At 52.0% G+C, this 13358-nt stretch overlaps 1 protein-coding gene across 3 annotated transcripts; it reads right to left on the bottom strand.

Moving 5' to 3' along the window:
- Nucleotides 1-3668: 3668 nt before the first annotated feature.
- LOC123052709 (predicted GPI-anchored protein 58) lies at nucleotides 3669-7040 on the bottom strand. Of its 3 annotated transcripts, none has more exons than XM_044476028.1 (5): nucleotides 6463-7040; nucleotides 6280-6369; nucleotides 5845-6169; nucleotides 4998-5086; nucleotides 3669-3762 (listed from the first exon to the last, which is right to left on the bottom strand). In XM_044476028.1, exons 1-4 carry the CDS (start codon nucleotides 6675-6677, stop codon nucleotides 5009-5011), a joined length of 708 nt encoding a protein of 235 aa, XP_044331963.1. In that variant the 5' UTR covers nucleotides 6678-7040; the 3' UTR covers nucleotides 3669-3762; nucleotides 4998-5008. The 3 variants fall into 3 exon arrangements, with proteins under 3 accessions (XP_044331963.1, XP_044331962.1, XP_044331964.1); XM_044476027.1 differs by lacking the exon at nucleotides 3669-3762 and having other exon boundaries at nucleotides 4853-5086; nucleotides 6463-6745; nucleotides 6827-7040; XM_044476029.1 differs by lacking the exon at nucleotides 3669-3762 and having other exon boundaries at nucleotides 4853-5086; nucleotides 5845-6166.
- Between the last annotated feature and the right edge of the window lie 6318 nt (nucleotides 7041-13358).

Here is a 13358-nt window from a genome sequence, read left to right as displayed (position 1 = left end):
AAGCAGCATATTATGAAACTAGATGAAATTCTAAGCATTTTACATATATAATTCATTTTAATCCGATGCACGGTTGTGGAGTTATTAAATGCATGATCATGAGGGTTTTTCTGCAAAACAGTAAATCACTGGATAATGCTAATTTCGCAGAACTGGAAAAAAACATATCAGACCGAAACTGGAAGGCTGGGGGAGCTGCTCATATCGGGCCCTTGAGGCCTTTGGCCCGCGGAGGCTGGCAGGCTTGGCGCGGGAGCTGGGCCGCAGGAGCTGGCGAAGGAAAAGCGCTGCTGGTCCTCGGCTCCATCATGGCCCACGCGCGGGACGACGGAGTCAACGGGCACGGGCGAGCGTTCTCCTGCTCGATTCTGAAGAACAGGAACAACAGCAGGTGCTAGCGATGCGGAAGACGACAGAAGGAGGCGTTCGAAGCAGAGGAGGCAGGGCGAGGGCACACGGGAACGAAGGTGCGGATCCGGGGCAGTAACAGAGGACAGCGAGAGAGAGGGTCATGTGAGAGAGCGCAACCTTCAGCAAAGAAGAGAAAGGGGAAGGGAGCAGGTGCGGCGAGGACGACCTGCTGGTGCTGCTCACCGGCGGACGACGGCGAGGGCGGAGCAAGGCGATGGCGTGGGCGATGAGGTGGAGGTCGGGGACGCTCCGTGGCGATGGCGGCGAGTTTTTCCAAGGTACGCGGTCAACGCGGCTGGGACGAGCGGGCGCTTGCTGGATGCATCGTTCTCCTCGCGCAGCAGAAGAAGGGGAGGATAGCCGGGTCCTGGACGGCGACGCGGTGACTAGACGGCGAGGCGCGAGAGGTGCCGGAGGCAGGCGGATCCGACGAGGGGTAGCACCGTCTTGAGCTCCTGGTGGCCGACGGCTTGGTGTTACATGTCCATGGCGGGGAGAGGGACATGGACATGAGAGAGAGGGGGATCGAGAGCAGGTAACAGAGGAGGCAGGGAAAAAGGGCGGTGCTGGGGACCTGCTGGTCACCGGAGCTTGCTGGGGGTGGCGGAACAGCGGCGAGGCCGAGCAGAGGAGGCGCACGGGAATGGAGCTGCAGGCGCTCGATGCGGCTGGTGTTCAAACGCAAAGTAGAGAGAGGGCGGAGCGCTGCTCCTCTTCCATGGTGCTCGGCTCGGGGACGAGGCATTGGAGGCTGTGGATTGGGCGGTGGCGGAAACCAAGGGAGGTAGGTGGGTGGATCGGGAGGGATCTGGGAAGATCCCAAGGAAGAAGAGGGGTGGATTGGCTGGCGGCGGCGGGGATTGGACAAGGGAGGATCCCTAGAAATTAGGTTTTGGTCTGATTTGGATAGAGGTGGTCTATTTATAGGGACAAAAGGAGTAGGTTTGGACCCTCCGACGGAATTTGGACGGTTGAGAATAAATAAGTTAGGAAGTCCAAATAAGAAACCGGAGATATAGGGGATGTTTGGGGATGATCCGGACCCAAAGGTAACGATAGTCCGGTTCAGGTTCGGGGAAGTTTCGGACACACACGCGAGGGGTTTGCGGGATGTGCAGAGAGGTTAGGAAGCCAGGCAAGAGGGAAACAAAATCTGGTTGGTCACGGAACGTCAACGAAGGCAAAGGGAACGCGGCAACTACGAGCAACTACAAGTTTTAAGAAAACATGCGGATGCAATGCGGATGATGCAATGATGAATGCAACAAATAAATAAATCACACGGCGACAACGAAAAACATGGGAGGCGTCAGGAGCATCGGTCTCGGGGCGTTACACGAGTGCCATGATTTCAGATCTGAACCTATTATGTTTTCATGAATATATGTGAGTTCTTGATCCTATCTTGCAAGTCTATAGTCACCTACTATGTGTTATGATCCGGCAACCCCGAAGTGACAATAATCGGGACCACTCCCGGTGATGACCATAGTTTGAGGAGTTCATGTACTCACTATGTGTTAATGCTTTGGTCCAGTACTCTATTAAAAGGAGGCCTTAATATCCCTTAGTTTCCTCTAGGACCCCGCTGCCACGGGAGGGTAGGACAAAAGATGTCATGCAAGTTCTTTTCCATAAGCACGTATGACTATATTCGGAATACATGCCTACATTACATTGATGAATTGGAGCTTCTGTGTCACCCTATGTTATAACTGTTGCATGAATAATCGCATCCGGCATAATTCTCCATCATCGATCCAATGCCTACGAGCTTTTCACATATTGTTCTTCGCTTATTTACTTTTCCGCTGCTACTGTTACAATCACTACAAAAGCCCAAAAATATTACTTTTGCTACTGTTACTGCTATTATCATAGTACTTTGCTACTAAATACTTTGCTGCAGATATTAAGTTATCCAGGTGTGGTTGAATTGACAACTCAACTGCTAATACTTGAGAATATTCTTTGGCTCCCCTTGTGTCGAATCAATAAATTTGGGTTGAATACTCTACCCTCGAAAGCTGTTGCGATCCCCTATACTTGTGGGTTATCAGGGGGGAAAGTCTCCCCCGAAACAACATCATTGTAGGTGATCGAACGAGCCATCGAACCTTCTGTCGACATCATAGAGGAACTCTCAATGAAAGCACCAATGTCGGTGTCAAAACCGGCCGATCTCGGGTAGGGGGTCCCGAACTATGCGTCTGAGGATCGAAGGTAACAGGAGGTAGGGGACACGATGTTTACCCAGGTTGGGCCCTCTTAATGGAGGTAATACCCTACTTCCTGCTTGATTGACTATGATGAATATAGGGGTTACAAGAGTTGATCTACCTCGAGATCTACCTCTATGAACTAAACTCTCCGGTTTATATAGACACCGGAGGGACCTAGGGTCGTATAGAGTCAGTTTACAGAGAAAGAAATCTTCACATCCGAACGCCAATCTTGCCATCCACGCAAAGGAGAGTCCCATCCGGACACGGGGGAAGGCCTTCTATCTTGTATCTTCATAGCCCATCAGTCTGACCCATGTCACATAGCCCGGACGCCCGGGGACCCCCTAATCTAGGACTCCCTCGGTCAACGCTGGGACGCGCTGCTCGGGGCTGGGTGCCCGACCGAACAAAGGAGGCGGCGCGCAGATCTTGGAAGGTGCAGCCAAGGAACTCCGGCGGCAACAAGGTGAAGCTTGGGGAGGTGCAGACGTACAAGGGCGCCCGGATCCGAGGAGGTAGGTGGCGGCTTGGCATTCGATGTGGAGCAAGAAAGCGATAGACGAACAGGGGCGTGGCGACGGGACTTCGCATCGGCTGTAGGGTCGAGATGACCACGCGAGGCGACGTCAACGGCGTGCACAGGACTTGGCGTCCTCGTCTTCTCGCAGAACAGCAAGGCAGCAGCAACGAGGACACGAACCCTCTGTAAAATGGCTCCCCTCTCTCCCTCCCCCGCTCCTCGCTCCCCTCTCCCTACCCCCGCCGTCTCCTCGCCTGTCACGCCCAATATGCGACTCTATCCTAAAGGAACTCGAAGGTCCCACCAAGGATAGAACCGCATATTGAAACACTTTTGCAAGGTGGATACCATTACATCGTACCATTACATAATAGTTGGGGATACATACAAAGGCATACAAATGCCGCAAAAATACATCAACATCATACAAGGGAACAACATCTGTCTATGGATGAAACACAAACAGAAACTCAAACGACATCCACCCTGCTAGCCCAGGCTGCCGACCAGGAACCTATCCCAAGATCGATGAAGAAGTAGAAGAAGAACTCCAAAACAAGGAAACATTGCACTCGCGTCAGATCATCACATTACCTGCACCTGCAACTGTTGTTGTAGTTATCCATGAGCCACGAGGACTCAGCAATCCCATTACCATGGGTGTCAAGACTAGCAAAGCTTAAAGGGTATGGAAGGGGTAAAGTGGTGAGGTTGCAGCAAGTGACTAAGCAAGTATGGTGGTTAACTTACGAATACAAGAATAACATGAGAAACTACGCAAACGGTCGCGAACTAATAATGATCAATAAGTGATCCTGAACTACTTACATTCAAACATAACCCAACCGTGTTCTCCTCTCGAACTTCCCCGAAAAGAGACAGTCATGGTTACGCACGCGGTTGGTGTATTTTATTTGAGTTTACTTCAAGTTCACTACAACCGGATATTACCAAATTCCCATCTGCCACATAACCGCGGGCGCGAATTTTGAAAGTTTAAACCCTGTAGGGGTGTCCCAACTTAGCCCATGACAAGCTCACGATCCGCGAGACAATCTCCATCGCGGGATCCTCCGATCAGACTCGGAATCCCGGTGCACAAGACATTTCGACAATGGTAAAACATTACCAGCAAGACCTCCCGATGTGCCGACAAATCCCGATAGGAGCCGCACGTTTCTCGTTCTCAGGGCACACCAGATGGGCAAGATGTCGGGTTGGCAGAGACCTTGGTTGCCCAGGGGGCGCCGGGCATCGCCCGGTTTGGACCAACACTCGGAGGAGCACTGGCCCGGAGGGGGGTTGATTAAAAAATCCTCAGGGTATGGAAAGTCCCTATGCAACTTTTAGTAGTTATTAGGCAAATGGTAAAACCAATGTTGGGCCTTGCTGAAAGAGTTTTATTCAAAGCGAACTGTCAAGAGGGCCCCATACCCCTCACCATGTTAGGGACGCAAAATCAAGGAACATAACACCGGTATGATGGAAACTAGGGCGGCAAGAGAGGAACAAAAAACCAGGCATAAGGCCGAACCTTCCACCCTTTACCAAGTATATAGATGCATTGATTAAATAAGAGATATTGTGATATCCCAAGACATCCATGTCCCAACATGGAATAACCTGCAACTGCGCCTGCATCTAGCAACGCTATAAGAGGGGCTGAGCAAAGCGGTAACATAGCCAAACAATGATTTGCTAGAAGGGTAAAAAGGTTAAAGGATATCATGGCAATTTGGGAGGGTTGATAAACAAGTGGTAGGTAGCGCGACATAGCGATAACATCGAGACAACTAGCATAGCAAAGATAATAGTGAGATCCAAGGTGACGGTCATCTTGCCTGGAATCGCGCTAGGAAGAAGAACGTGTCCATGGTAAAGATGATCCCACGTAGTCGAACGAATCATCACAGTCGCAACGAAACGGGGACTATCGAGAAGGAGCACAACCGGAAAGAAGCAAACAACATGGTAAACACACAACACATAAACATGGCATGATGCACATTCAAGTATGATGCATGCCCGGTTTAATGATTCATGGCATGGCAAAGTGCAACAAACAATACTACAAGTTAAGTGGAGCTCAATATGCAACGAGTTGCATATTGAAGAAACACCAGATTCGAGTTCTTTAGTTCACTGTCGTTTAGGTACACAACAATATTAAATGTTGTTAAACATGGCAAGTGGTGAAGCATAATAAAACTACCTATGTAGACAAGTTTAAATGAGGCCGAAACAACAAACAACAATTCGGGAAAATCCCCGTATGCATATTTCGAATTTGCTACTGTTCTGCCCTAAACCATATTTTAATGTTGTTAAATAGTAAAACAAGGTGCACCAAGTTAATCTAGACATTTTTCCTCCCCATTTACATATAAAGTTTATTAAAAATGGAGCTACGGTTATTTAGTTATGAAATAAACCATTTTAACATGTCATTATGCAAAACAAATGCAAACAGCAATTTAAACATGTTTAACATGGATGAAAGTAGCATATTATGAAAGCGCATTTAAAACTGAGCAAGTTACATATATACATTATCTACATATGATGCCTGGTTAATTAGTTAGCATATGCATGAACACTAGGGGTTTTTCTGTAAAATAGCAGTCTCTGGATAATTAGGAAAATCATCCAGAACTGGGAAAAAACGTCTCGGGACGGGTCTGTTCTCACCATGGTCCTTGCCCAGAACTGTGGAGAGGTAGCAGGAGGGGGGCGTTGGGCTGGCGCGGTTGTGGATGAGGCCCAAGCGGGCCAGATCGATCCGGATTGGGTCGATCCAGGCGAGCAGGAAGCTGCGGGCGCTCGCTGTCTTCGACAGAACAGAGCAGCACGGCAGCAGGAGGGGTAGCGCGCATGGCGCTGGCAGTGGAGGCCGGCGGAGGAGCTGGGCCACGGCGCGGGACGGGGCCAGGAGGGCGCTGGAGGCGGGCGAGCGTTCGAGGCAGAGGGAGTTGGCGGCGACGCGAGTGAACTGCAGCTGCGACGAGAGCTCCTGCTGAATAAAAGAGAGAGGGTTCAGAGAGAGAGAGAGAGAGAGGGAGGTTGAGAGCCGGGCAAGAAGTACTGCAGGAGGAGGAAGGAGAAGAAAGGGATGGCATGGGGAACCTCGGGAGGTTGGCGCTTGGTGGTCCGACGAGGTCCTGCGCGGGCGCTCGAGGCAGCAGGGGGTCGGGACGGCCATGGCAGCTCAGTTCCCTATTGAGATAGAGAGAGAGCACTGAGAGAGAGAGAGATGAATACAGAGGGAGGTGGTAGAACGAGGGAAGGAGGCAGGGCATGGCGCCGGACCTGGGGCTTCGGCCGTCCATGGTGGCGGGGCTCGCCGGCGACGAGGCGAGGAAGAGGAGGATTGTCAGCGCGTGGACGCCCCGGATTGAGCGGTAGGAGTTCGGGTGCGAGCGCCAAACAGACTCAGCGGCGCGGGGTTGAGTGCTCGGTCGCTCGCTGCGATGTGCACAGGATGTCGACGAGGCAAGGGCTGAGCGGTGGTCGGGGCCGTCCATGGCGCGGAGCAGCTTGGGGGTGGTGTAGAGCTTCTGCTGGAAGACGAACGGGATGGCGGCGACCGACGCTGGTTCACGAGCAGCAGAGAGATATGGTTAGAGGAGGAGAACCAGAGAAAGGGAAGAAGGGGGCACGAGGATACGGCAACCTGCTGGTGGTGCCTGACGGCGAAGGGAGCTCCGGTGGTGCTGCTGCTTGTGGCGGCGCGCGGGAAGCACGGGAGGAGGGCGATGGGGGTTGGTGTGGAGTGGATCGAGGAGCTACTCTGGTTGGGCGGCCGAGCAAATCGGGGAGGAGCAGTGGAGAGCGCTGGTTGGTAGGTTTGGATCGGGAGGGATCCCCGGGGGGGCGGCGGCTAGAGATCTCTAGGGGTTTGGTCCGTTTTGGTAAGTGGTGGTCTTATATATAGCAAGTGGATTTTTGATAAGGGCATTTGGTCCTTCCAATTTTAATCGGACGGTCCCGGATAAATAGGCTAGGGTGTCCAAACAAAGAACTAAAGATATATTTTATAGATGTTTGGGGATGATCCGGACCCATCGGTTATGACCGTGCAGGTCAGGAGAGGGAGAGGTTTTCGGACATTGCGCGAGGGGGTCTGAGAGAAGTTGACAAAGACAAAGAGGTCTGACAAAAGGTCAAGGAGACAAAAAGAGAAGCAGCAACCACGAACGACTAAGAGTTTTATGAAAACATGCAGATGCAATGCGCTTCATGACATGATGAATGCAACAAACAAAATAAAACACAAGGCGACCACGAAATACATGGAAGGCGTCTGGAGCGTCGGTCTTGGGGCGTCACATCGCCCCCTCCTGGGCATGCCCCGCCATCGCCCTCCCTTCCGGCCCCGCCCTTCGCGCCCGGCCCCTCTCCCGCTTCACCATCGTCGCTGTCGTGGCTCTCGATTTCCCCTCCGCAGCCACTTGGATCTCGTATGTGGGCTCTGGACGTCGTTGAGGATGTTTCCTCGGATGAGGAGGATGCGTCTTCGCCCGTGTCCCCCTTGCCGGCATCGGCACCCAATGGTGTGCCCCGCCCCCGCAAGTTTGCGCCTGGGGGCCGGGGTCGGCCGGTGGTGTCACCGGAGGCGGGCGCTGGCTGGATCAGTGTCTCTCACTGCCGTCGAATGTCTAGTAAGTACCCCCTCCCCTCGTCTGGCTCTGGGATTCTGGGTGTGACTACAGGCGTGGGCAGATCCCCCCTCTCTCTAGTCCCTTGTTGTCGTCGCCGTCTGAGGGAGTCCTGGACTAAGGGGTCCTCGGGCGTCCGGCCTGTTAGTCATGGGCCAGACTGATGGGCTGGGAATATACGAAGACCGAAGATTGCACCCGTGTCCGGATGGGACTCTCCTTGGCGTGGAAGGCAAGCTTGGCGACCAAATATGTAGATTCCTTTCTTTGTAACCGACCTTTTGTAACCCTAGATCCTCCCGGTATCTATATAAACCAGAGGACTTAGTTCGAAGGATAGATACATTACCATAGTCATACAGGCTAGGCCTCTAGTGTTTTAGCCATTGCGATCTCATGGTAGATCAACTCTTGTAATACTCATATTCATCAAGATCAATCAAGCAGGAAGTAGGGTATTACCTCCATAGAGAGGGCCCGAACCTGGGTGAACTTCGTGTCCCCTGTCTCCTGTTACCATCGACCTTAGGCGCACAGTTTGAGACCCCCTACCCGAGATCTGCCGGTTTTGACACCGACATTGGTGCTTTCATTGAGAGTTCCACTGTGCCGTCCCCAAAAGGTTTGATGGCCCCTTCAATCGTCAACGACAATGCTGTCCAAGGAGAAACCTTCCTCCCCGGACAGATCTTCGTGTTCGGCGGCTTCTCACTGCGGGCCAACTCGCTTGGCCATCTGGAGAAGATTGACAGCTACGCCCCGGGCCATCAGGTCAGATTCGGAAGCTTGAACAACGTCACGGACATCCGTGGAGACTTGATCTTCGACGGATTTGAGACCGCGGCGACCGGCCCTTGTCACCCCAATGAACATGACTTAAATCTGTCATCGGACCGCATCCAGGAGATGGCTTCCGTAACTGCTCTCGCTTTAGATCCGGAGCAGACCGCACCCTCCGAGGACGGGAGGCTCAACCCCGCCACGGAGGTCGCAGATTCCGCGACGTTGGAGCCGTGCATAGTCTTAACATCACACGATATCTGTGTCACCGAAATTCCAGACTCGTCTCCGGCTATAAGTTCCCAACCATGTGAGTCCGTAGACGCTGAACTTGATCGATTACTGATCTTCCAATTCAGCGCCGCAGACATCTTCCAGCATTCGCCCTTGGGCGATGTGCTAAATTCATTAAGAAATCTGTCCTTGATGGGGGACTCACAGCCGAATTATGTCTGGTTTGAACTGGGGGCTGATGATAGGGGAGTATTCCGCTTCCCACCCGCCACCCACTTCATAGCCACTGTCGAGGACTTAACCGACGTGCTTGATTACGGCTCCAAAGACATCGATGGTATGGACGACGATGCCGATGAGGAGCAGGGCCAAAACCCGCCGCCTACCGGACGCTGGGCAGCCACTTCTTCATATGACGTATACATGGTGGATACACCTAAAGAAACTAACAATGATGAGAAAGAGGATCCAGTTGAGGACAAACCTCCTGAGACACAGCCCAGACACCGGCATCAGCGGCGCCGCTCTAAGTCACATCATGCAAAAGACAACAACACCGGCACCAGAGAAAACAATACTTTGGACGATGTCGAAGACAATGAAGACCCCGTCGGGGCAATCTCCGAACAGGATGAACGGGAAGACAGGCACGTTAGCCCTGATGAACAGGCCATACACGAAGACTCGGAGGACAGTAATTATCTTCCACTCTCCGAGGAAGAGGAGAGCCTCGGCACCGAGGATTTCATCGTGCCTGAGGAACCTCTCGAGCAGGAGCGCTTTAAACGCCGGCTAATAGCCACCGCAAGGAGCCTGAAAAAGAAGCAGCTGCAGCTTCAAGCTGACCAAGATCTGCTCAATGATAGATGGACTGAAGTCCTGGCCGCCGAGGAATACGGCCTTAGTGGCCTAGCCAAAAATTACCCGAATCGCAAATTGCTACCTTAGTTCGATGGCGAGGCGCTGGAGCCCGTACCATCATCTCACAACGCGGCCAACCGACCGCCACACGGTCGGGATAAAGCGTTAACTCAAGCCGAACACCAGATCGCCCCACCTCGCCGTAAGGGCAGGAATAAAACAGCTCGGGGTTATACATATGACCTTCGGCAGGGCCTGGATAGTAGAGCCGGACCTACAAAATCGATCTACGGATCGCGAGGACGTGCCTCGACACGCGACGACGGTACCTGTTCGGACGTGACAAACCTAGCCACGCCCGGGCCGAAAACCACAAACGGACTCCATCGGAGGTACGTCGCAGTGTGGCCCAATATAGAGGCGCCGCACACCCTCTTTGCTTCACAGACGAAGTAATGGAGCACGAGTTCCCAGACGGGTTTCAGCCCATGAATATCGAATCATACGATGGAACTACTAATCCTGCGGTATGGATAGAGGACTTCCTCCTCCATATCCACATGGCCCGCGGCGACGACCTCCATGCCATCAAATACCTGCCATTAAAACTCAAAGGACCAGCTCGATACTGGTTAAACAGTCTGCCGGAAAACTCTATTGGCAGCTGGGAAGACTTGGAAGACGCCTTCCGCGACAACTTCCAAGGAACATATGTCCGGCCACCTGATGCCGATGACTTAAGCCACATTGTCCAGCAGCCCGGAGAGTCAGCCAAGAAGATCTGGACTAGGTTCTTAGTTAAAAAGAACCAGATTGTCGACTATCCGGACGTGGAAGCTCTAGCGGCCTTCAAACACAGCGTCCGGGACGAGTGGCTTGCCCGCCACCTCGGTCAAGAAAAACCAAAATCCATGTCAGCCCTTACCTCTCTGATGACCCGCTTTTGTGCGGGAGAAGACAGCTGGCTTGCTCGTAGAAGCAACAACGCCAGCGATTCGGGCACTTCCGAAGTCCGAGACGGCAACGGCAAGCCACGACGCAGCAAACACAAACGTCGCAATGATAATGAAAGAACGCGCGACACAGCGGTCAACGCCGGATTCAGCGGTCCCAAACCCGGTCAACGGAAAAAGCCATTCAAGGCGAATAGAGACGGGCCATCCACTTTAGACAGGATATTGGATCAACCCTGCCAGATTCACGGCCACCCTGACAAACCAGCTAATCATACGAGCAGAAGCTGTTGGGTCTTCAAGTAGGCTGGCAAACTCAACGCCGAACACAAGGGGAGGAGGCCGCCCGGTGATAGCGACGACGAAGAGACTCACCAACCAAATACCGGGGGTCAGAAGCAATTTCCCCCCGAAGTAAAAACAGTGAACATGGTATACGCGACACAGAACTCTATAAGGGAGCAGGAAAAGCACTCCCCCCAGTCTGAAGATTATACAGCGGCAACTTCAGTACAAAACGGTCTTATTAAACCGCATACCTTGTTGGCCATTAAGCCACCGGTCTCCATTCAACAGGATCGACCAATTCCGGAGTTAAAATGGCAGTTCGGCTTCCGCCGCCCACCTCATATACCCGCGAACTTCATATCACGCATACATAACTACGCACTTAAGATACCATGGGCATCGGCAGAAGCACAATGCGGACAAGCCTGCAAGCATTTCTGTAACATTTTATCTCTAAATTACTTTTTCTTTCTTCATCATCTCTTAACAACAGGTGACGCAAAGGACAAATATCTAACTGACTCTATCGGAGTTCGGATCCGTACACTCACCTAGGGGGCTACTTCCGTCCAGGAATCCCGTCGCCGAGGACAGGCGGCGCAGACGTGCGACAGGAGGTCCAAAATAACTTTTTGTAGACCGCACTCTTTATTTCAAGCCTGTAATATGCCTTTTTCCTCCGCCTTCGACCCCGGGCATGTCAAATAGCCGGGGTTGTGGTCTTTTTATCTATAAAGTAACCATTGGCATATCACTCAGGTCCCAATAAACATAAACCGTATTCATCATTCGTTTCTTTTTCAAAAATGAATTTGGCTCCTATGGTTGTTTCACACACATACCTCGGCACAACCTGCCAGGGGCTCGGTATGGGAACAAATGAGTTGCCGACAAAGTCCGACCAGCTTTATAGCGTACTTCGGCGTCGCGAGTTTGGCCTTATATGCATCAGCTCCGAATCATGTCTTGGGTCAATGGTTGGGTTGCCCGGCTCCTGTGCTTGCTACCTTACGTTCTGCTATATTGGCTAGGGTAGTAAAGGGAGAACTACTGCAATTGTGCTTCCGGTTCATCTGGTCAAACACCTCAGTAGAGAAAGCCGAAAACCGACTGTCATGATGCTGCGAGAGCTGGTCAACCACTCGATGACTTATCGGAATCTTTCGCGATTCCCTCCGTATTATACAAAGGACCTTTTTCTTCAGGTCATATATGTAACTCCCCATATTGGAATAAGCCATACACGTACCAAGGGCTATATCGTAGTCCCCCCTATAAAACTCCTATGGCTAAGTGAAAGTGTTAACGCCCTATAGTCCAATTGCCTCGTTCACAGCATTGACACCTCCTTCACGGACCAAGACGTTGGGTCAAGAGTGCTCAGATGCTTTTCCGAACACCCCCGTATTTCCTACGAGGGGGCTAAAGCCGACGACTGGAAAACTTTCAGATCATATACAAACGGCCGCATAGGAGGAATAAAAGCCTTTTAGGCAAAACTAAAATATAGACTGATTATAAAAATTGTCTTTTACAATTCGGATACACTTCACTCGAATATCATGTCTTTCGGACATTGACCCTTTATCAAACGGGCAGCCTCTAAGATGTCCTCAAAATAATGCTCTGGTGCGTGATGGTCCTTGACCTTGGGTGGACCCTTCGCCGCAACATCGATGGCCTTCATCTTCCCCCAATATGTCTTGACAGGGGCAAAGGCCATCCGTGCACCTTCAATGCACGCCGACCGCTTAACGCCGTCGATACATGGCATCGCATCAGCAAGCCGCTGCACCAAGCCGAAATAGCTATTTGGAATAGGCTCAGTCAGCGACAGCTAGATTATGACGTTCTTCATGGCAACGCCGGATATCCTATGAAGCTCGGGCCATTGGACATCTGTTCATTCAGCAGCAGAGGGCATTTTGATGCACCAAACTGTGACTAGAAAAGCTTCTCCGTTGCATATCCCTCTTGCGCTTGGTAAAACTGCGCCGCATCAGAAGAGCTCTTCGGCAAGTCCAAAAACATGTCTGGAGAGCTCCACACTTGGTTAAGCTGAGCATAATTCGGATCGCCAAACTTAGTCTGTAATAAAAAGGGCTTACCAGCCGCAATCTCCCCAGCTTGCCGGATCTCCTCACGGGCCGCTCTAGATTCGGACCGCGCTTCTTTTGCCTCTCGCAAGGCCTTGTCAAGATCAGCCGTCTTGGCTTTATTCTCCTTCTCGAGGAATTCACAACGGCCAACAGCATTTTTTAGTTCGAGCGCCATCGTGGATATTTTCTCCTCGTCTTGGAGCCGAGCAGCCTGTTCGGCCTTTAACTCGGCCGATGCCTTTTTGGCAGCCGCATTACTAAATCGGGCCTGCTCCTTGGCCCGGGCTAGCTCCGCCCGAAGAATCTCAACGGCGGCGGCACCATCTGCAGCC

This window comes from Triticum aestivum, chromosome 2D (assembly GCF_018294505.1).
Source record: "Triticum aestivum cultivar Chinese Spring chromosome 2D, IWGSC CS RefSeq v2.1, whole genome shotgun sequence".
Taxonomy (NCBI): domain Eukaryota; kingdom Viridiplantae; phylum Streptophyta; class Magnoliopsida; order Poales; family Poaceae; genus Triticum; species Triticum aestivum.
The sequence above is the reverse complement of the archived record's forward strand: the minus strand, read 5'-3'. Positions and strand labels throughout refer to the sequence as shown.